General features: G+C 36.3%; 1 protein-coding gene across 1 annotated transcript in view; it reads left to right on the forward strand.

The window, feature by feature from the left end:
- Positions 1 to 25,877, forward strand: part of FSIP2 (fibrous sheath interacting protein 2) — a 97,682-nt gene that overhangs the window by 50,955 nt on the left and 20,850 nt on the right. The window contains exons 17-19 of the mRNA XM_027055125.2: positions 726 to 10,234; positions 12,887 to 13,381; positions 14,954 to 15,054. Coding sequence (XP_026910926.2) covers positions 726 to 10,234; positions 12,887 to 13,381; positions 14,954 to 15,054 — 10,105 coding nt within the window. The remainder of the gene's footprint in view (positions 1 to 725; positions 10,235 to 12,886; positions 13,382 to 14,953; positions 15,055 to 25,877) is intronic.

A 25,877-nucleotide genomic window follows, 5' to 3' on the forward strand; every position in this document is an offset into this window, starting at 1 on the left:
CATCTCCACAGAGTGTTGCCTGACTTTACATGCAGATATATAATAGATGATTACATTTGGAGGATATTTTGAGGAACTAATAGTGTGTTTTTCTGGCTGCCACTTCCAAGAAGCTGGCCATCCTAAGTAGGTATATGATTTTCAATAAATACTCTGTTGAATAGGAAAAAGAGTAGAGTTATGACAAACTATAATCGAGGGGTTACAGTTCTGCTGACATTGCAACCTATCCCCAGCCTTCCTAGCACATTTTCATTTCAATCAAGTCATTATTGCATCACATCCTAAAAGTAATGAATAGCCTAACATTAAATGTTTTCACTAAAAAAATTTAATTACATGAGCTCTCTAGAGATCACTGGAGACATGATAGATTATAACATTAAACTTGGAAATCATTTCTCTGTATGATTTGCAGCTTCTTAGAGCCCCTACCCATTTAAGCAAGACAGATATCAGCACTTGACTTGGAGACTTGAATTCTTTAGGATTATTTTCTCAATTTTTTGGCTAAAATTAAGATTCTACAGGTGAGGAAAAAAAAAAGATTCTACATGTGGGAAATAAATATCTGAAAAAAAATCCAATATCTTTCTTGATTATGTTTTTCATTTTCTTTAGTGAGATATTCCATAGGTGAAATTTATATGTAAATAATTTCCAATATATTGAATTTTATATATTTCTCTTCATGTGTGCTAAAAATGATCAGGTTTTTTTTTCAGCTTCCAGTGAGGAGAAATCTATTATTTCTACATTATCAAGGAAAAAATGTGAATCACAACAGCCTCTAAGAAGCATATACAATGATTCTTCACTTAATCAATTTTGTGAACATCTTACTGAGTCTGTCATTTGCCATTTAACTTCAAGCATTTCTGGTAACACCAAAGATAGTAGAGAAAAAGAGAAAGCATTGGAAAGCCAAAATGCAACATTTAACAAGATTATTTCAATTGATTCTCAAATGTTTGAGAGTAGGTCAATTTCTATTGGAGAACTTGCTTTAAGTATTTCCGAAATCATTACCGAAATCCTCTTTAACAGTAACATTATAGAGGTTGACATTGCACAACAAATGTGTCCTTTAAAAACAAAGTACATTTACTGCCCAGGAGTAGCTGCTGATGACTTAGATAATCTCTTTCAGGATCTTTTAACAGGAGTAATTCATGTAATGTCCAGGGAAACAGGAAAAAACCATCATCTTGAAAGCAATGGAAGAAAAAAATCATTTTCCGTGCTTAGAAAAAATAGTGTGCCCATTTGCAATGAAACAAATACCATGGAAAGACAGAAAGGATCCAGAAATTGTGAAGCATCTACTTACCAAATAGATCATCTCCTTCAAAAAAATAAATTAAATTATCTGGCATGTAAGTTAGACAATCTGGTTGGTAGTCTAAAAACTTGTGAATCCAAAGAAGTAGTCAATAAAGTTTTTAATATTGTTTTAGATTTATTTTCACCAGATGAATATCCAGGTGAGGCCATGAATTCTAATAAAAAAGCAGGAACATTTTTCTCATCCTCAAATGAGCAGCAAACTAATAGCATACTTGGAAATAACTTTGGCCTCACCCCCAAATCAGTTTTTCTTCTCAATGTCGTGTGTGAGAAACTTATCAGAACACTTTTGGAAAAATGCACAAGCACTGTTTTTCTTGATAATAGCCCTCTTTCTGATGAAGTATCAGCGGAAGAATGTAAACTTTTAAAAATACTGCAAAGTGTAGAAGACAAAGAATTTGATTATTATAAGGGAGCAATGGACTGTGAACAATTTCAAGGAGATTATATGTCAGACTATTTGGAAAATCTGGCAGAAATGGATCAAGATTTATTATCATCAGACTCTATGCTTACTATTATTTCCCACAGCTTGGTTAAAGCATTGATGGACAAACTATGTCACAGTACACAACTCCCCCAAAGCCCACCTTTAGCAAACAAGCATTTGAGGCACACAGGAAGAGAAATACAGTCTAGTTTCATAAATGCACAAAGGCCAGAATTAACAGAATTAGGACAAGGTAAAGCCTTTTTAGGATTCATGAATTATGATGGTAATGCTTTGACAGGATCCCTGAATAATCTCAGAGGGTTTAGCCCCCAAAAGCAATCACCATTTGGCAAGAAATATTCAGTAAATTCCACTTCTGTGTCCCCTCTCAAAAGACAGGGAACAAAGGATATGGATTCAATACCCATCCATAATAAGCTATATCCAGGAGATATAAATATCGGTGTGTATTCAGCCACATTTTTGGAGGAGATAATTTCAGAACTGTTTTTTAATCTCTCTACTTCACTGTGGGGAAAAAATGAAAACATCACCGAGGGCCAGCTCAATGAGATGAATACATTATTTGTCAATGGTGTAGTAAATAAGTTTAATAACGCACAAGTCACTGTCTTACGGGATGTTGAAGAAAGGCTGTGTTTTCCACCAATCCATAAAGAAACGATTAGTAGAATTGTTGACTCAGTTTATTATGATGTTTTACAGCAATATAAATTGAAAGTGACTTGTGATGATAATCTGGCATGTGACAATACCTCAATAGCAGAACAAATAACTAATAACATATTGTTAGAGATTTTAGACTACCAACTCCCATCTTGCTTCAGAGAAAAGCTCATACCAAATTCATATTACCCTCTCCAAGCTGAAATTATATTGCAGAAACTTCAAAATAACTTGAGAAAATTTACTTCCCAGTTCAGGTCTTCAACAGGCTACACTACCATGTTGTCACATTCATTTTTAGAAGACATCATCAGAAGACTTTTATCTCAACTGATTCCTTCACCCAACAAGACCTCCCCTTTGGGAAACAAATATCTCATGAGTTCAGATTTCAATGAAATGTCTACCTGTATAATAAATAAGGTTATGTCAGCCATTTCAAAACATAAAATTTGGTTCACTATATATGATAATCAGTATCTATGTAGCGGAAAAAACCTCCAGAAGATGGTGGATACCGTTTATCACAATATTATGAAAATGTCTGATTCTCTTGTTTCAATACAGAAAAGTATAGCCAGCCGAAGCCCAATTATGATTGACCGAATAGCCAGTTTTATTATCCAAGAGATTATTGAAAATCATCTTCAGCCATTTTTGTGTGGAGAAGGTTTACCTCGTCCAAAGACTCCATCGGATGCCATATCAAATATGGTTAAACAGGTTCTCAATGAAGTTATAGAGTCACAGAGACCCCACATGCCATCACCCTCAGGTATTTATCCTGATACATTTGTAGGAGCAATTGTTGCCAGACTTTTATCAAAGATTTTCAGTCCAAAGCATAACACTAAAATTGAACTAGAAAATATGACCCAAAAAATAGTAAACTCAATAAATAACCATTTTAACAAAGCTAAAATTCACATTCTATATGATGGCAAAGAACAGTCTTACACCTCTGCAGATACAGATATTGTGGATAGACTTGTCACCTCGATTTATAGAAATGTTTTAAAACAGCATGGGCTAGAGCCTGAGGTTGATAAAGAGTCTGAAGACAGTGATATTTTTGTGGAAAATATTACAAAGTTAATTGTAGCAGCTATTTCAGATTACCTTCTTCATCCTCTATTTTCTGGGGATGTGTCATCATATTCCTCTTCTATTTCAATGGCTGAGAATATTGTTCAGGACACTCTTGGTAACATCAGTAAATCTACCAAGACAAGTCAGAATTTATCTCCATATAACACCTTGCTGCCATACACGTTTTTGGAAGACATGGTAAGAGTACTATTATCTAGAATCTTTCGTCCTGCATCTAGCATTGTTACAGATAGAGAAAGCCCAAAAGACAGATTAAGAATGAATTTCAACGAAATTGCTTCAGAGATAATCAGTGATATTAGGATGAAAATTTCCCAACATGAAATTCGGTTTTCAAAAAATGAGGAAGAAACCAAGTTTGTTTATTCCGAAGATGATGTTCAGCATCTCGTGGACTCAGTATTCAAAAATATTTTGCAAAACTCTGAGTCTCAAGAATTAGTTGAGCAAAATATCACAAGCAGTAATGATGTTCTTATTGATAGAATAGCAGGTTTTATCATTAAACATATCTGTCAACAACATATTCAGCCATTTGTGGATGGAAAGTTATTACCTTCTTCATCATATAAATATTTTGATGATGAGAGAAAACAGTGGTTTTATGCCAGTGTTTATTCCTCAACTTTCTTGGAAGATGTAGTCTCTGGGGTTTTAAGCAAAATATTCCACAGGGTGTTAGGCATTGTACAAACAACATCAGTAAGGGATTCAGAAGATGAACTGTTTGATAAAGCTGAAAAACTCATCCATTTGATAGCAGAGGAATTCTCAAAAGTTGAAGTTAGCATTCTAGAGAATGCTGAGGAACAACTGTGTTTGCCTCCAGTGGAGAGAGATGCAGTCAAGAACATTATTGATATGGCATACAGCAAACTTCTTCAAGAATATGAAATGAAAATAATGTCTCCTAAAGATTTTCTAAATGACACAAAAACATTGGCTGCAAGGATAACTAAAATCATCCTTGCTGAAACTTTTGATTTCCAAATTCATCCACACCTCATAGGAAAGATTCCTTTTAAGTCACACTCCAAACTCAATACTAATGTTTTAATAAAAAGACTTCAGTGTAACATTACCAAATCAAAATTTCAAAGGCAGGCATCAACAATATATACTACCATGTTATCACATACTCATTTGGAAAAAATTGTCACTCAGCTTATATCTCAGATGACTCCATTGGCCTCCATGACAGAACACCCAGATACTTCTCAATCAGACTTAAATAATACAGTCACAAAACTGATAAATGAAATTATGTCAATAATTTCAAAACATGCAATATGTATTATTAAACATGGGAATGAAAAACAAAGTATGATTTCAGAAAAAGATATCCAGTCTATGGTTGATTCCATTTATGCTGATCTTTCATGTTCAAATCTATACCAATCCCTTACAAGAGATAAAAAAGGTATAAGTAATACAGCTGTTTCAAAAATAGCAAGTTTTATAATAAAAGAAATCTTTAACCACCATCTTCAGTCATTTTTATCTGAAGATAAAACTCTTGTTTCAGCTGCAGTTGATCAAACATATAAACAGAAAGCAATAGATCCTAAAAAGAGAGAGTTATCTTTCATTGTGAACTTGGCTGTGTTTTGGGAGGAGGTAATTTCTGAGCTTTTATGTAAACTCCTTTATGCATTCTCACACAATTTCTTGGCTGCTGAAAACCCAGATACAGTAAAAGCCAAAATTACTGGTATTGTTACAACATTAGTAAATTCAATTGTTCTGGAGTTTACCACATCAGAGATTTTAGTTGCAGGTAACTTTGATGATGACATGTGTTTTTCAGAAGGATATAAAGAAATTGTTAAAAACACAGTCAACCTAATTTATGAAAAAATTTTAGATGATTATAAATCTCTGATGCAAGTATACAGGGCTGTACAAAGTAACACTATTTGTTTTGGGAGAAAAATATATCATTTGCTATTGGAGGAAATTTATGAATATCAGGTGCAGTCATTAGTTTCAGGAGAATTAGTGTCTTCTTCCTATTCTTCCCCTCAAGCTGATAATATCATCAGAAATGTGCTCAATGTCATCACAAAGGATAGCCATACCTTGCCATCATGTATTACTGTGTTGCCTCATTCTCTTTTGGAAGATATGATTTACAAGCTGCTAGTGCATATCTTCCCTTCAACTGACACTGAAAGTGAACTAAAAGAGGAAGAAGTTACATCTGATTGTGAGTTTGTAGATGCAACTTCGAAACTGACAGATGAAATTATCAAAGAAATTTCTGAACATGAGATTCGCCTTGCCACAGCAGAGGAGAATGCAGAAAGTATGCAATTAGAAGTGATTGAGAGTTTGGTTGACTCTATATGTAATAATATTTTGAAGAAATCTGAATTTCAAGCTGAAGTACAGAAAGGTACAGACAAAAAAGGAGGCTCATTCCTCAGTAAAATAGCTGGATTCATCATGAAAGAAATCGTGGATCATCATCTGCATCCATTTTTACATGGTGAAGAACCATCTTCCAGTGACTTCTCTGATTATGAGCATGTGTCTGTACTTAGTAAACCTGATAAAGAAAAGACACAGCCTGCTCTTTATTCAGCTACATTTTTGGAAGATGTAATCGTTGAGCTTGTTCATAAATTTTATTCTCTTCCAAGTATTACTAAAGATTCTAAGAAAAAAGAAATGGTAGAGCCAGACCTCGTGGGCTTAGCTATAAAATTTGCAAACTCTCTGATAGGAGAATTTAGGAAAAGTGAAATTAAAGTTCTACCAAATGCTGAAGAAACGCTTTCTTTTCCACCAATTCATAAAGAAACAGTTGACAAAATATCCAATTTTGTGTATGATCAGTTCATAGGAAAGTATGGATCTAGTGATATTCAGAAGGTTGATAAAAGTAACATTGTCATAGAAATGATTGCCACTTTAGCTCAGAAGGCAATCTCTGCTTTTAAGATTCAACCACTTTTTTCAGGAGACTGGTCTTCCACCTTCTTTTCATTTCTAAATCCAGATAACATCACCCAAAGGGTTCAGCATTTACCGCAGCAAACCTCTACACAGATAAACAAATGCTTAAAAGGGAATGAACTTGCTTTACCAAAACATTCATATAAACACAGTTTTTCAACCATAAACGAGAAAAACGTGCTGGACACTTTGGAAATAGACAGAGGTACAATAAGTAGAAAGACAAGACTCAAAACTGAAGAGACCTCAATGAAAAAAGGTGACATCCAAGATCCAATAGATCCCTCTGCAACTAGAATTATGAAAAGCAACATAGTTAACCTGTTATCAGATTCAGCTGAAAGTGTGGCAAACAAAAAGAAAGAGACAGAAAATAAAATGGAAACTTCCATTAAAAAACATGAGAATTTATCAAGTGTTACTTTTCCAACCACCAGTGTGAAAAGTAAAGTTATGCAGGAGCCAGATTTAAAGATAACTCTAAAAAACAATCACATTGAGAAGAAAAACATACCAGTTTCAAAATATAAGAGACAATATAATAATATAAACGTACAATTTCCTACTGATGATACAGAATATAAGGAGGACGTACTTGGACCAAAATTTGAAATAAACATTGAAAAGAAGATTGACTATACAAGAGAAAATACACTTAAAAAAGAAGACACGCCCTTTCAGTTATCTTTGATATCTGAAGCAAGAAATACAGAGACCACAGCAGAGAATTTTTTGAAAACAGTTACCCAAAAGCCAAATAATGAGGATGGAAAAGACTCTCCGTCTCAAACAGATATAAGTGAGAAACAATACTCAGATTATGAGTATGTTCAAAATGTCACTGAAAACATTTATGACAATATCTTAGAAATATGTAATTCTCCAGAATCAGCAAATTATTCAAAACCCCGCAGTCTCCCAAATGATACAACATTGCTTGCAATTCAAGAAGTTGGTGAAGATTTTACACAGTCTGTTTCAACAAAGGATTCATCCCTCTCAATTAACAAAAATCTCCCTGTCAAAGAGAAAGAGAGAAATAAAGAAAGAGAGGGAGAGGAAGAAAGAGAGAAAGAGAAAGAGAGAGAGAGAGGGAAAAAAACAGAAAAAGTGAAAAGTAAGGAGATTAAAAATGAACCCAGTAAATCAGACAGTCCTCACTACCCACCAAAAACTAAACCCGGAATTGCTCCTGCTAAATTTTTAGAAGATGTTATCACTGAAATGGTTAACAAATTGATCTTTTCTTCCTCATCAGAAACACAAACATGTGATAGACGTCAAAATGTAAGAGATGATGAAAATCAATCTGAACTTTATGACACAGCTGTGAAACTTATGCACTCACTGTTAAAGGAATTTTCAGATGCTCAAATTAAGGTATTTAGGCCACATAAGGGAAATCAGTTTTTTCCACCTGTAGATAAAGTGTCATCAGTTCCTAAAGCACTTCTTTGGCATAAAGAATCAACTACAGATGAAACACCATCCAACATTAAGAAAATAACTGTGGATAGAATGCCACATATGCATAAAGTGACTAGAAAACCCTCATCAAATAAGATATCTTTAGATAAAATACAAGCAATTGATAAAACATTGGTTGACAAAGTTGTTCATTCTTCTGTATGCAATATTTTGAAGGAATATGTATCTCAGGATTCCATTTGTAAAAATATAAAGAGTAACGGGGAAAATTTAGCAAGAAGACTAGCCAGTACAGTGATAAATGAAATTTTTCAACATCAACTTGATTTCATATTTTGTGATGAAGTTCCAGCTTCAGCATGTTTGCCTCTGGAATCTAAAGATGTTAAAAACATCCGAAAGGTGGCACAAACAGCCAGCAAAGAATGTCAAACATTATCACCATATACCATCCTGCTGCCTCACAAATTTTTGGAAAATGTGATTTTTGCTCTTTTATCCAAAATTTTCTTAACAGAATCCAACACGGAAGTAGAAACATCTGAGTACAGTTGGTTCACAGAATTGGACTTCCTTCAAATGAATTTATTAAATACAGTTACAACAGCAATCTCCAATGATAAAGATATGACTATACAATATGTGGAATGCTTGCATCCCAATGATGATGAAATTATTCAATTAGTGATGCATTCTATTTATAATAACCTCTTATCACAGTTTGGATCACAAGAGATTATACAAAACTGTGTAGCCAGTGGATGCAGAATCCTTTCAGAAACCATAGTTGACTTACTTATGCGAGAAGTGGCTGGCAATCAATTGCAAAACTATTTTTCTGGAGAGCTAACTCCACATCAGTGTGCAGAAGTTGACAATGTTGTTGAAAATATTCTTAAAGATGTTATCCAAACTGCTGATGCTCCCCAGCCTCAACCATCACATGTTCATATACTGCCTTATAACATGATAGAAGAAACTGCTGTAAAATTTTTATCAAAGCTTTTATCTGTGTTTCCAAAAGTGGATAAGGAAAGAACCAAATCTCTAGAAACTGACATGCAAAAAATAAGCTCAAAAATAATAAATTCAATACAAGAATTTATCTCCAAAAGTAAGATTAAACTTGCACCGCCAGCCAAGGAATTGCCTACTGTACCTTTAGCCAACAATGAAACTATTGAAAAGGTAGTTAATTCTGTTTACACCAGTGTTTTAAAGCACTCTGGCTCACACACTTCTATATTTAAGGATTTAATGGGTAAAAGCAATGTCCTCTCTGATGTAATAGGTTTTTTAATGGTGAAGGAAATTTCCAACTCTGAATTTCAACCTCAAGTAGAGGACAAAGCATCAAGTTCAGAATTAGTTCTGGAAGCTGTCAAAATTATGGAAAAAGTGGTCAAAATTGTTGATGAATATAAGTCCCAGGAAAAGTCTTCATCCAAAAAAGAGTCTATGTTAGATGCCAGGTTTTTAGAGGAAGCACTGGCCTTGTTCTTGGCTAAAATAGTAAGGTTGCCAAGTGCCTCAAGCAAAGATGCAAAAAAATTATCAAAGCCTGAGTTAAATAAAATTGCATCTCAACTGACAAAATCAGTGACAGCTGAAATTTCCCAAAGTAACATTAATCTTGTTGCTGCTGATCCTGAAGGACACTTTTTAAATCCAGAAAGCATAGAAATGATTTCTCAGGTTATTGATTCTGTATACAGTAAAGTACTGCAACAATCTGGAACCCATAAAGAACTCTATGATGATATAAAAGGTACAAACACTGTTTTCTCTAAAAACGTGGCTGGTTTAATTATTAATGGAGTTTCACAGTTTCCATTAGATACAGTTAGCACAAAGAATTCAAATGCTAATCTCTCTGGAAATCTAGATGTTAATAAAATTATTCAAAAGGCACAAGAGCATGTGGCTATTGATACACTCCCTGAGTTAGAGGAAGAAGAGCCAGATCAAGATTCAAATGAAGAGAATTTTCCAATTAAAATAGTTCCACACGTTGGGAGTAAAGCAATCAAAATAGATCCAGAAATTATCTCAGAACACTTAGCAGTACTTTCTGTAAAAACCCAACCTCTTGAGAAACTCAAGATGGAGTGTTTGAGAAAAACTGGACATAGCATAACAGAACTGAGAAAAGCATCAATAAGCGGGAGAAGCTACTCCTTACCAGACACATCTAATGTAGAAAATATACAGAGAGAAAGACGTATCTCATTGAATCAGGTGGGACGACTGGATGTAAAACCCTTCGAGGTAAGTGCAAAAGCAATAGCAAAACCATAAGTGAATAGTGATTGTCCTGTGATTTCCTTCCTCCAACAGGTATATGGGAATGCACTTTTTGTTGTTATTCCATGCCCAACAGGAAAACTGGTTGCACAGGTTCATTCCTTTAGTCACATGAGTTACAGAGACTTGCCATGTCAGTTCAGTGGATCACTCTAAAAGTCTCAGGCTAGTTTTCCTAAGGAAATCAGTTTAAACTGGCATTTTTAAAGAACAGAAATACAGGGAAATGCCCTTAACAGTAAAATAAGGATGACTGAAATTATAATCTTCATTTGCAGATTCAGAGGAAACACAGTCTCCTATAGTTCCTGTTATTTTTTGTGGATATCTACATTCTTTATTGTGGATAGCTAAAGCAGTTTTTAAGGCCAGTTAAAGAATATCAGGATATATGAGGTTTCAAAAACTATCTAAAATAGTTTTAATTTCTCAAACTTACGACTCTATAACAGTGGTACTCTTTACTTTTAGCAACGTTCACTAACAAACATTACATTACAAATGCTAGGTTATACTTGTTATCATTTTATTTTAATTAGCCTTCCTCGATTTTTTCTATATCCTCTATAAGTGCCCAGTTTCCTCTTCTGTCCATATTTGAGACCCAGTTGCCCTAATGCTGCCATTTTGGTAAACTGGACCTAGTTCTGCCCTAAATTAGCTACACACTAGGGCATCAAACATATTATTTGATTATGTGATTAAATATATTATTTGATTAAAGTCCTAAGGACTTTAAAATGTCAAAATGATGTCCTTGTTACATGGAAACTATAGCACTGAGGACAAAGGAATTGTCTGGCCTATAGAGTTACACTGATCTACACGTTTTGATTTTTGTCAGTCCCCTTAAATTGATGGTGTTCACTCATCAGAAGACTGGGTATGCTTAGGGATATAATCTGTGGCCTGGAAAATGAGCAAAGTTTGATAGAACCCTTCTCCCTGGAGCATAAACTTGAGGGGAATGTTTTGCCAGTACTATCTTGTAAGGCACTGAATTCCATCTTAGGGTTGGTAAGTATGTTAATTAGTGCTTTATATTTTCATACTCAAATACTGAGATCACCATGGGCTGAGGCACTAATTTAATCTCCTTTGCCCTAAATTTTCTGGACCAGATGACAGTTCCTTCCAGCTCTAAGATTTACTCTTCCATATGTGTTCTCATCACTGTATTAGCATATTGCTTAGCAGTCTTCATTTATATATAAGTAATCCCTTGGGGTAAGATTTGTATGAACAGACTGTAAACTAACATTATTCAAAATCTGTTTTTAATTATCTGTAGAATTGTCTGTCACAAATCTTACTCTTAGTTAATGCCTCTCTTTACTTAAGTCATTTATAGACCACACACAGTGGGAAAGAGAATATTTAAGCCAAAAAAATTACCCCTGTCCTTTTAAGGGGAAGAAAAGCCATCCTAAAAAAAATTTTTTTAAAGCAGATACATAGAACTTTATCAAGACATATTATTTGCACGAATCTGGGTTCCAATACTATATATCTTTAGCATAGGGACAGAAAAGAGACAAAAGAACAATAGATTAGTTCAAAGAATCTAAACATTTGTTGGCTCCATGTCAGTACTGTGTTTTCTGTTTTGAGTACTATAAATTCCCAACACACTAGGAATATACATATCAAACTATATATAATAACAAATTCCAAAGCCATATGGAATTATTTTTGATTTCTAAACCACTAGTTCCCTCTATTAACACAGAAAATCAAAATTGATTGTGTTTTATCTTCTTAAAAAGCTGTTTCTATATTTTGTTTCCACAGAAGATATTTTTTAGGGCATCATCTGAAAAACTGGATCACAGTGTTACAAAGGGATGTTGAAGTCTAAGATTACTAACTCAGTTTGGAGGTTCTGTGGCATCATCAAAGGCTACAGAAATTAGAGAAATTCTGTTATTTAATTATCATTGTCTTTGATCTGTCCTTAAACATTGAAAATGGAAAGTTTTCCATTGACTTGGGAGGCTAAGAAAAACATTAAGAGTTATGTTGTGAAGATTCTTTTGGAAAATATAACCAAGATCAGGAGTGGAAGAACAGGGATTGAGGAGTCAAAGACCTTCACAAGTTTGGTTATTCATCGTTTTAAAAAGCCAATATCAGACAATACCGTGCTTTTTTATTACAAATATGTACATTTAGATTCTCTATGACTGCCTATGTAGAATTTTAGAAAAGTGGATTATAGTGTCTACTTCTGTCCCCAAACTTTCAAAGTCAATGAAAAAACAAAAAGTAAATTATGATGCAACAAAATATAAAATTTAAGCTAAATAAATAAATAAATAGAAGGAAAGAAAGAAAAAGAAAAAGACTAGAAGGAAACCTATGTTAGACCTTCCTCTATACTTGGGAGTAAATTCTGGCAGATTAATATGATCTCTGGAATATTAAAAGAATGCTAGATACTGACAAATATTTTTTATAACTTTCATTTGTTTCTTCTTTATACAAGTAGTGGCATTGAAAGATAATACTACTTAAATTGAAACTATAAATCATATTAAAATAGCTATATTACAATAGAACCACAGAAAGAGTGAAGGAAGCATTGGTTTTTAATATTCATTGTACCTTCAATTCCAGGCTGTTTGCCGAAATTCATTTCAGAATATAAGAAAGCCTGATATCACCAAGGTAGAGCTTTTAAAGGATGTTCAGACCAAAAAAGATCTTATCATTCGGTTAGTAGCTCATGATATTGATCAAGAAGATTCAGAAAGTATCATAGAAGAGGGACTAATGTCTGAAGATGAAGTTGTTTTAAGAGAGGTTGTAAAAGAAGAATACTTCAGAGAGCAATTTGAAGACCAAGTGAAAGAAGCCATGAAGCCAGTAGAAAGCAAAGTTGTTTCTCCCAAGCCAACACTAAGCACAAACACCCTGAAAAATTTTTTTTCTTTAAGAAAATGTTGTCAGTCCACATCCAGTGCAAATATTGAAAGTACTGAAGGAACCTCAAATCATATAATAGAACTTAAGGGGAGAGAAGTTAAAAGAACCATTGCTGAGTTTGACATGGCTACGTGCTCAACAGCCGTGACTGAAACAGACTCTTGGAAGAAAAAGCCACAGAGTAAGGTGAATGAGAAACATAACTGTCAGTGACCAGATATCTATGCAAAGAATAGAGATCCTCAGATATTCTGTCCATGAATGTATCTTAATTAGGCAGTAAAGAATACTTACATGGTTCCAGTCTCTTCCCAAGCCTGGTATTAATTACAGTATAACAGAATTATTAACAGATGAAACCATGAAACTCAACTGAGGGAAAGCAGATAATTGAAAGAGACCTAGATTAGTTAGAAGCCCAAGGAGAACAGAAAATGAAAACCACTGAAAAGAAATGCAAGCTACTTATTTAAATATACTATTTAATCGATTCCAGTCCTTTTTGTTATTTTGGCTGGTAAATAACAGCCACAATTGAACATTTTGTGTAAGAAGACTTACACAAGTAGGATAAGACTAGATTGGGTCAACATAGGAGGAAGTGAAAAAAAGATCCATACAAATTCAAATTGTCTGTGTTTGATTCCTGACTCTCCTTTAATAGCTATGTTTCCTTTGGGCAAGCTACATAGCCAACTTTTTTCTTAAAAGTTACTTAGCCAACATTCCCAAAATGAACAGGCTAATCAAAATATTTTAAGTATCATCCTTGTAATCAGCCCATAAACTCCACCATTATCGTGGGGCATAGCTCTTGTCCCTGGAATCATAACTCTGAAATGACAGCCTCAACTTCAGCGATCATAGGGGGTTGGCCATGTCCAATAATTAGTACCAAAACATGTTTTTGTAAACTTTGTATGATTTGGGATTTCCTGGTGAGACAACTCTATTGATTATCCAATTAACATGATTCATGTGTAAATACAGAAGCTGAGATGAGCCAGAGAAAAAGAAAAGAAATACAACTGTGTTCAATTCAGAAGCTTAACAAGTAAATTATCTTCACACAAATTTTGATCTATTTGTTGGGAAGCTATGTGTGATTTCATGACCTGATGCAGTCTGCAGAATAGTTTTCTTGAGCCTCATATTCAGAAATTCTGGCTTTATAGGTAGCCAAAGAAATGTTATAGCATATAGCATAACTGTATATAGCAAATGTATAGCAAATTGTATACAGCAAAATTCAAAATGGATTATATGAACAATAATCTCAATATTCGCTTTTTTGAGATTTTAAGAAAAATCACAATAATGATATTCTCGTAAAAAATATGGTCATGAAATCACACATGACTTCCCAACAAATAGATCACAGTACATGTTAAGATAATTGATCTGAAAAGCATCTGAATTGAACAGAGTTATGTCTCTTTTCTTTTCCTTTTTGAAGTCGGTAAGGTATGATTTAAAATATTTGTAAAGTGCAGAAATGGAAAACTATATTCTTCAAACAATCTGAAATTTAAAATCTATTCAAACTCCCATATCATAATAGATCATCCTCACTAAGTCATTCCCCAAAAAATACATATTGGAAAGAGATCTTTTAATGAGAATCATGGGGTTCGTCCATCTTTTAAGTGATTTCTAGATATTTTTTTCATTGTAGTGTAGACTAGTGTTTAAAATATGCCAATAAGGTGAGAAAGTACATGTCAATCTCTATGTGACAAATGGTTTTCACTTTTCCAGAAAGAAGAAAGGAATCTTACTACTGAACCAACACATCACTTCATACACAGAATTATGAGTTCATCTTCATATAACCTAGAAGATCTGATTTCATCTTCCAGGTATGTGAAATTTAAGCAATATAAAAACAGAAGTTTGAGATGAAAGTATCACTTATTGGAAGAATGAGGCCCCTGGTAAAACTATGGTTGGGCAGTATTCAGCCTTAGACTTTCCTTCATTCCTTCATATTCTTCCCACCTATAGCCTCCCACTGTGAAGACTTCCTGAGGCATTCCCCCTTCTACCTGCTCCCTAATTTATAGTTACCTGGTCTGTACATTTTTTTTCTTGTATAGCAGTATTTTGGATCAAGAATTTGCATATATATATGTGTGTGTGTGTGTATATATATATATATATATATATACACACATACATATATATGTGTATGTATATGTATATATATATATATATATATATATATATTTTTTTTTTTTTTACCCTGGGAGACAGGCATAACAGTATCTGCACTATCAGCCCAAAGGGCTCCTGTTCAACTCTCTTCATGAATTAAATGTTCCAGTGTATATAACTGCCTGTAGGAACGATTCAAAGATGAAAGGGAGCAGTGTAAGGTAGACGGTTCATAGATGAACTCTAAAAAACAATGGAGTTTGATGTCGTCCTCTAAGGATAGAAAGCATTTACATGAAAAGACAATTCAGGTTTGGACGACTATAGAGGCAAAGTCTGGAGTATGTGGCAATTATAGAGGACAGAGAAAAGTATACTGTAGATTTGAAATCTAATAACTGTATCTAGAAGAGCTCAAATTTCTTCAACATTGTTCTTAAGTTTATAAGACTATAGGAGATGCAATAGGTATAAGAAGAAAAACTTACCTGGTTACAGTTCTTTCCACATACCATAAAGGAACTGTTTATTTTCAACAGTGACACCATTTTTGTGACATCTATTCCTGGCCCATCATTGCCTCTTTTTCCTGCATAATGGTTGTTTTAAAATACACTAGTAATGCAGGCACCTCTCTACTGTTTATTTTAATGATGAAGACAGAAGGCACAGATAACATCAAATAAATGTAAATTTAGAGCAAGATGGCAGACCAAGAAACTGCAGTCCCTTATTTCCTCAGGAAGACAAACAAACAAAAAAAAACAACTACATACTGATAAAACAACTTTATACGAGCTCTGACAAGCAGTCAAATATCTGCAGCAACCAAGTGAATGTCTCATCAAGGAAAAGGCATATTCAAACCAGTAGGAAATTCCACAGATTTTTCTTTGCCTTTGCCCAATCCTCTCTGCAATGTGACAAGACACAGTTGGGAAGAAATGGCTCAATTCTCAGTTCCCTCCCTTGGGTTGGAAAGAGCAGACTGGAACTTGTTTGCATTGTTCTGGCCTACCTGTCGGGTGCCTGAGGGAATGTTTCTGTCTCACCTAAATAGACTGAGACAGTGGCACAGTTTGGATCCATGCCTGAAATCATAGAAGGCAGCTGATGGGTGCCACAGTGCATGAAAATCACAGGGGACTGCAGATGCACCTGAGAGTAAGAGCTTACAGGCAGGGGGATGTAATGAATATTAAAGGCCCTGAGAAGAAGCATGATGGGAAGCATTCTTGGAAAGTAAAATGTTTAAAAGCAGATCAGACAGAGGGAGTCTTTGAAGTTCAGCTGAGAAGATGGCAGATTAGGAGGAACCTAAGCTCATCTTGTCCCATGGATACAACTAGATAACACCCATGCCAGCCATAATTAAACCAGGAAGACTGGTACAAGAAATTCCATAACTAAAGGCAAGGAAGAGGCCTCATCAATAAGGTAGAAAGGGTAAAAACATGGTGTGCAAACAAAACAGACCATGGGCTTCTGTGATAGGGAGGGAACTGGTGGCACCTAGAAGGGCAGAATACAGACTTTCACACAGGGAAGCCAACAAATGAGGAGAATGAATCTCTGTAATATTTGCCTTTGAGACTAAGAGGAGTCAAATTTCATGAGTTCTTAAAACTAGCAGGACTTAAAGTCTGGAATTTTAAAAATCAGCAGGCTTGGCTATGATAGAGCTCAGAAGGTGTTAGGAAGTGGCATCCTTGCCCTAAAAGAGACAGCATGACAAACAGCCCATGCAGATACAGCATAGAACCAGCATTTTGAAAAATTCAGGGGGCAGACAGGGGAGAGAATGATCTGCTCTTGTCAGAGCACAGCCCAGAGACACAAGGATCTTGGGTAGGCCCCTTCAGGAACAAAGGAGCTAGCAGGTGCCATTTCCCTCCCCTTCCCCCCAGCATAAACAAGGGCTACCTTCAGGAAACAACACAGCAGTTCTTACCTAACTTGCTTGCACCAAGCACCCCCCCCCATACTTCAGCAGATCCACCCTTCCCAGTCATGCTAACCTCAGTCTCAGCACTGCAGGCCCCTTCCCCAGAAGACCAGCACAAACCCTGTAAATACCACATTATTTGACCTCTCAAATTTTGCAAGACCTCAGTTCCAGCAGTAGCAGGGGCAGGTCTCATTTTGCAAGCAGACCATTGCACATCTTGCTGCCCACAATAGGCAAAGACAGCCTCCGCAAACAATTGGACTGAAGGAAAAAGAGGCCAAGACTCAAGAGCAGAGCACACGCAATACACATAAGAGATACTCCCTGAAATGCCAGGCCCTGGGGAACAAGGATACTGCACTGCAGGGCACTACAGGACATCTTCACCATAAGGCTATGATTATTAAAGAGCAAGGAGTGGCTAACTTTTCTAACACATAGAAACAGACCTAGTCACATGTGACAAATTAATGACCTGGAAGACAGAGTAATGGAAATCAAGCTGTCAAAAAGAGAAGAAATAAAATTACACAAACTGAGAATTATCTCAGGGAACTCAGTCACTGATTACTTGACACTTAAGAAAGTATCGAGTATAATAACATCTGCATTATAGAGATCTCAGAAGAAGAAAAAGATAAGGGGGCAGAAAATTTATTTGAAGAAATATAGCTGAAAACTTCCCAAATTTGGGGAAAGAAACATATAACCAGATCCAAGAGTCACAGAGATTCCCCCACAATTCAACCCAAGGAGGTCCATACCAAGACAGAACAATTAAAATGGCAAAAATTGTGATAAAAACATTTTAAAGCAGCAAAAGAAGACAGTTATATACAAGGGGGAACTTCATAATGTTATCAGTGAATTTTTCAGCAGAAACTTTGCAGGCCAGAAGGAAGTGGCATGATATATTCAAAATGCTGATAGGGAATCATCTGCAACCAAGAACACTCTATCCAGCAAGGCTATCATTCAGAATAGAAGGAGGAATGAAGAGTTTCTCACACAAACAAAAACTAAAGGAACTCGTGACCACTAACCCAACCTTACAAGAAATATTAAAAAGGACACCTGGAGTGGAAAGGAAGACAATAAGTGAGACTAGGAAAAGTAAAAAACACAAAAGAAGTAAAAGTAAATATATCTGTAAAAATCAGTCAAGGGATTCAAAAATAGAAGGATATGAAATATGATACCATATATCTAAAACATGGGAGGGAAAGGAGTAAAAATTAGATTTAAACATAAGCCACCATCAACTTAACATAGACTGCTCTATACATAAGATGTCCTATACAAACCTAATGGTAACCATAAATCAAAAACCAGTAATACATATGTAAAGAAAAAAGAGAAGCGTATCCAAGTGTATCACTAAAGAAAGCCAACAAACCATAAAAGAGAGCAAAAGAAGAAAGTATCAGAGAAAATATATAGAAACAACCACAAAACAAATAAAAAAGTGGCAATAAATAAGTATCAATAATTACTCTGAATGTAAATGGACTAAATGCTCCAATCAAAACATATAGGGTGTCAGGATGAATTTAAAAATAAGACCCATCTATATGCTGCTTACAAGACACTTCAAAAAAAGACATCAGTAGACTGAAAGTGAGGGGATGGAGAAACACCTGTCATGCAAATGGATGCCAAAAGAAACCTGGGGTAGCAATACTTATAGTTGACAAAGTAGACTTTAAAACAAAGACAACAACAGACAAAGACATTATAAAATAAGAAAGGCAACAATCCAACAAGAGGATATAACAATTGTAAATATTTATACGCCCAACATGAAAACACTCAAATACATAAAACAGTTAATAACAAACATAAAAGAGATAACTGATAGTAAGACAATAATAGTAAGGGACTTTAACACCCCACTTACATCAGTGGACAGAGCATCCAAACCAAAAAGCAGTGAGGAAACAATAGCTTTGAATAACACACTGGACCAGATGGATTTAACAGACATATTCAGAACATTCCATCCTAAAACAGCAAAATAATACACATTCCTTTCAAGTATACACAGAGCATTTTCCAGAATATATCACACATTAGGCCACAAAACAAGTGTCATCAAATTAAAAAAAATCAAATCATACCATGCATCTTTTCTGACCACAACACTATGAAACACTATGAAACACAAGAAAGAAATCTAGAAAGACCACAAATATGGAAGTTAAATAATATGCTATTAAACAATGAATGGGTGAACCAAGAAATCAAAGAAGAAATTACAAATTACATGGAAACAAATGAAAATGAAGACAAAATGGTCCAAAAATTTGGGATGCAGCAAAAGTAGTTCTAACAGGGAAGTTGGTCACAACACAGACCTCCCTTAAGAAACAAGGAAAATTTCAAATAAACAACCTAACCTTAATAGAAGGAAGGAAATAATAAAGTTTAGAGCCAAAATAAATGATATAGAAACAAAGAAAGAAATAAAGAAGGAAAGAGAGAGAAAGAGAGAGAGAAGAAAGAAAGAGAAAGAAAGAAAGAAAGAAAGAAAGAAAGAAAGAAAGAAAGAAAGAAAGAAGTAGGAGGAGAGAAGATGGCAGAAGGAAAGAAGTAGGAGACACTGGGCTCACCTCGTCCTGCTGATCACTTAGATTCCACCCACATCTGCCTAAATAACCTAGAAAACTGCCAGAAGACTAGCAGAATGGACTCTCCAGAGCCAAACGTAGACAAGAGGCCCACGGAAGAGGCCAGGAAGGGCGGAGGTGGTGTGTGCTACACAGACTGGTGGGAGGGAGCTGGGGTGGGGGTGGGGGTGGGGGTGGATGGGCAGCCCGCCAGGCAAGGCAGAGCCCCCAAGTCTGACTTGCAAAGTGGAAGGGCCGGACGGAGTGAGTTCTGACAGCCAGTGGGACTTAACATCTGGAATGTTATAAGTCAACAGCTCTGCTCAGAGAGCGGGAGAGTGAAAGGACAGCAGGAGGGAGAGGTGTTGAGCCCTGGAAGACAGAGCTCAGCTCCTCAGGGAACAAAGGCGCTGGCCAGCACCATTTCCCTTGCCCATCTCCCTCACCCATCCCCCAGGCAAAATCCTAAAGGGAACCAGTTCCCATCACCAAACTTGCTTGCACTTCACAAACACCCAACGCTGTACTTCTGTGGATCTATCCCTCTGACTGGTCGGCCTCCCTCCCTGGTGCTGCAGGGCCTCTCCCGCAGGGGACCACTGATGGCAAAGCAAGCTAAACCTACCCCTCCCGCCCCTGTGCACCTTGCGGATCCATTCTGGCTAATACGCCAGACCCCATGAAAGTAGCACCACAAGCCTGGCAGTGTGCAAGTAGCCCAGACAGGGGACACAGCACTCCACAGTAAGTCCTGCCCCTGGGAGAGGGAAAGATAAGGTACACACCAGTCTGACTGTGTCCCCAGCGCTGGGCTGGGGACAGACATCAGGTCTGACTGCGGCCCCGCCCACCAAGGCAAGTTACTCCAGAGAGCACAGAGGAAGTGCCCTGCAGTTCCACGCCACCCCAGGGACTATCCAAAATGACAAAATGGAAGAATTCTCTTCAAAAGAAACTGCTGGAAGTAGCAACAGCTAATGAATTGATCAAAAACAATTTAAGCAATATAACAGAACAAGAATTTAGAATGATAGTCATAAAATTAATGGCTGGGCTTGAAAAAATTATAGAGGACAGCAGAGAATCTATTGCTACAAAAATCAAGGGACTAAGAAATAGTCATGAGGAGTTTAAAAATGTTATAAATGAGGTGCAAAATAAAATGGAGGTGACCACAGCTCGGATTGAAGAGGCAGAGGAGAGAATAGGTGAATTAGGAAATAAAATTATGGGAAAAGAAGGGGCTGAAAAAAAGATAAAAAAATCCAGGAGTATGAGGGGAGAATTAGAGAACTAAGTGATGCAGTGAAACAGAACAATATCCGTATAATAGGAATTCCAGAAGAGGAAGAGAGAGAAAGGGGCTGAAGATGTACTTGAACAAATCATAGCTGAGAACTTCCCTGATCTGGGGAAGGAAAAAGGCATTGAAATCCAAGAGGCACAGAGAACTCCCTTCAGATGTAACTTGAATCGATTTTCTTCTCGACATATCATAGTGAAACTGGCAAAATACAAAGATAAAGAGAAAACTCTGAAAGCAGCTAGGAATAAACACGCTCTAACCTATAAAGGGAGACCAATAAGACTAGTGGCAGACCTATCTACTAAAACTTGGCAGGCCAGAAAGGAATGGCAGGAAATCTTCAACGTGATGAACAGAAAAAAATATGTAGCCGAGAATCCTTTATCCAGCAAGTCTGTCATTCAGAATAGAAGGAGAGATAAAAGTCTTCCAAAACAAACAAAAACTGAAAGAATTCATCACCACTAAACCAGCCCTACAAAAGATCCTAAGCTGGATTTTGTGAGTGAAATGTTGCAAGGACCACAAAGTACCAGAGACATCACTACAAGCATGAAACCTACAGACATCACAATGACTCTAAACCCATATCTTTCAATATAACACTGAATGTAAATGAACTAAATGCGCCAACCAAAAGACATAGGGTATCAGAATGGATAAAAAAACAAGACCCATCTATTTGCTGTCTACAAGAGACTCATTTTAGACCTGAGGACACCTTCAGATTGAGAGGGAGGGGATGGAGAACTATGTATCATGCCACTAGAAGTCAAAAGAAAGCTGGAGTAGCCATACTTATATCAGACAAACTAGACTTTAAATTGAAGGCTGTAACAAGAGATGAAGAAGGGCATTATATAATAATCACAGGGTCTATCCATCAGGAAGAGTTAACAATTATAAATGTCTATGCACTGAATACAGGAGCCCCCAGATATGCAAAACAATCACAAATGTAAGCAATCTTATTGATAAGAATGTGGTAATTAAAGGGGACATTAATACTCCACTTACAACAATGGACAGATCATTTAGACACAGGTTCAATAAGGAACAAGGCCCCTGAACGATACAATGGATCAGATGGACTTAACAGATATATTTAAAACTCTGCATCCCAAAGCAACAGAATATACTTTCTTCTCGAGTGCATATGGAACATTCTCCAAGACAGATCACATATTGGGTCACAAAACAGCCCTTCATAAGTATAAAAGAATTGAGATCATACCATGCATACTTTCAGACCACAATTCTATGAAGCTTGAAATCCACCACAGGAAAAAGCCTGGAAAACCTCCAAAAGCATGGAGGTTAAACAACACCCTACTAAAGAATTAATGGGTCGGGGCGCCTGGGTGGCTCAGTTGGTTAAGCGTCCAACTTCGGTTCAGGTCATGATCTCGCGGTCTGTGGGTTCGAGCCCCGCGTCGGGCTCTGTGCTGACAGCTCAGAGCCTGGAGCCTGTTTCAGATTCTATGCCTCCCTCTTCCTCTGACCCTCCCCTGTTCATGCTCTCTCTCTCTCTGACTCAAAAATAAATAAATGTTAAAAAAAATTAAAAAAAAAAAGAATTAATGGGTCAACCAGGCAATTAGAGAAGAAATGAAAAAATATACAGAAACAAATGAAAATGAATATACAGCAATCCAAATGCTTTGGGATGCAGCAAAGGCAGTCCTGAGAGGAAAATACATTGCAATCCAGGCCTATCTCAAGAAACAAGAAAAATCCCAAATACAAAATCTAAAAGCACACCTAAAGGAAATTGAAGCAGAACAGCAAAGATACCCTAAACCCAGCAGAAGAAGAAAGATAATAAAGATCAGAGCAGAAATAAACATTATAGAATCTAAAGAAACTGTAGAGCAGATCAATGAAACCAAGAGTTGGTTTTTTGAAAAAATAAACAAAATTGATAAACCTCTAGCCAGGCTTCTCAAAAAGAAAAGGGAGATGACCCAAATAGATGAAATCATGAATGAAAATGGAATTATTACAACCAATCCCTCAGAAATACAAGCAATAATCAGGGAATACTATGAAAAATTATATGCCAACAAACTGGACAACCTGGAAGAAACGGACAAATTCCTAAGCAACCACACACTTCCAAAACTCAAACATGAAGAAATAGAAAACAAACAGACCCATAACCAGGGAAGAAATTGAATCATATATCAAAAACCTCCCAACAAATGAGTCCAGGACCAGATGGCTTCCCAGGGGAATTCTACCAGATGTTTAAAGCAGAGATAATACCTATCCTTCTCAAGCTGTTCCAAAAAATAGAAAGGGAAGGAAAACTTCCAGACTCATTCTATGAAGCCAGTATTACTTTGATTCCTAAACCAGACAGAGACCCAGTAAAAGAAGAGACCTACAGACCAATACCCCTGATGAATATGGATGCAAAAATTCTCAATAAGATACTAGCAAATCGAATTCAACAGCATATAAAAAGAATTCTACACCATGATCAAGTGGGATTCATTCCTGGGCTGCAGGTCTGGTTCAACATTCTCAAATCAATCAACGTGATACATCACATTAATAAAAGAAAAGATAAGAACCATATCATCCTGTCAATCAATGCAGAAAAAGCATTTGACAAAATTCAGCATCTTTTCTTAATAAAATCCCTCGAGAAAGTCGGGATAGAAGGAACACACTTAAACATCATAAAAGCCATTTATGAAAAGGCCACAGCCAATATCATCCTCAATGGGGAAAAACTGAGAGCTTTTTCCCTGAGATCAGGATCACGACAGGGATGTCCACTCTCACCACTGTTGTTTAACATAGTGTTGGAAGTTCTAGCATCAGCAATCAGACAATAAAAGGAAATCAAAGGCATCAAAATTGGCAAAGATGAAGTCAAGCTTTCACTTTTTGCAGATGACATGATATTATACATGGAAAACCTGATAGACTCCACCAAAAGTCTGCTAGACTGATACACGAATTCAGCAAAGTCACAGGATACAAAATTAATGTACAGAAATCAGTTTCATTCTTATACACTAATAATGAAGCAACAGAAAGACAAATAAAGAAACTTATCCCAGTCACAATTGCACCAAGAAGCATAAAATACCTAGGGATAAACCTAACCAAAGATGTGAAAGATCTGTATGCTGAAAACTATACAAAGTTTATGAAGGAAATTGAAGAAGATAAAAAGAAATGGAAAAACATTCTGTGCTCATGGATTGGAAGAATAAGTATTGTTAAAATGTCAATACTACCCAAAGCAATCTACACATTCAATGCAATCCCAATCAAAATTGCACCAGCATTCTTCTCGAAACTAGAACAAGCAATCCTAAAATTTATATGGAACCACAAAAGAACCCAAGTAGCGAAAGTAATTTTGAAGAAGACCAAAGCAGAAGGCATCACAATCCCAGACTTTAACCTCTACTACAAAGCTGTAATCATCGACAGCATGGTATTGGCACAAAAACAGACACATAGACCAATGGAATAGAATAGAAACCCCAGAACTAGACCCACAAACGTATGGCCAACTAATCTTTGACCAAGCAGGAAAGAATATCCAATGGAAAAAAGACAGTCTCATTAACAAATGGTGCTAGGAGAACTGGAGAGCAACATGCAGAAGGATGAAACTAGATCACTTTCTTACACCTTTCAATAAACTCAATGGAGTTTGCGTTCAATAAACTCAAAATGGATAAAGGACCTGAATGTGAGACAGGAAACCATCAAAACCCTAGAGGAGAAAGCAGGAGAAAACCTCTGTGACCTCAGCCGCAGCAATTTCTTACTTGACACATCTCCAAAGGCAAGGGAATTAAAAGCAAAAATGAACTATTGGGACCTCATGAAGATAAAAAGCTTCTGCACTGCAAAGGAAACAATCAACAAAACTAAAAGGCAACCAATGGAATGGAAAAAGATATTTGCGAATGACATATTGAACAAAGGGCTAGTATCCAAAATCTATAAAGAGCACACCAAACTCCACACCCAAAAACCAAATAATCCAGTGAAGAAATGGGCAGAAAACATGAATAGACACTTCTCTAAAGAAGACTTCCAGATGGCCAACAGGCACATGAAAAGATGCTCAACGTCACTCCTTATCAGGGAAATACAAATCAAAACCACACTGAGATATCACCTCATGCCTGTCGGAGTGGCTAAAATGAACAAACAGGAGAACTATAGATGCTGGCGAGGATGTGAAGAAACGGGAACCGTCTTGCACTGTTGCTGGGAATGCAAACTGGTGCAGCCACTCTGGAAAACAGTGTGGAGGTTCCTCAAAAAATTAGAAATAGATCTACCCTATGACCCAGCAATAGCACTGCTAGGAATTTACCCAAGGGATACAGGAGTGCTGATGCATCGGGGCACTTGTACCCCAATGTTTATAGCAGCACTTTCAACAATAGCCAAATTATGGAAAGAGCCTAAATGTCCATCAACTGATGAATGGATAAAGAAATTGTGGTTTATATACACAATGGAATACTACGTGGCAATGAGAAAGAATGAAATATGGTCTTATGTGGATCCTAAGAAACTTAACAGAAGACCATGGGGGAGGGGAATGGAAAAAAAAGAGGTTAGAGAGGGAGGGGCCCAAATCATAAGAGACTCTTAAAAACTGAGAACAAACTGAGGGTTGATGGGGGG

This window comes from Acinonyx jubatus, chromosome C1, assembly GCF_027475565.1.
Source record: "Acinonyx jubatus isolate Ajub_Pintada_27869175 chromosome C1, VMU_Ajub_asm_v1.0, whole genome shotgun sequence".
Lineage (NCBI taxonomy): Eukaryota > Metazoa > Chordata > Mammalia > Carnivora > Felidae > Acinonyx > Acinonyx jubatus.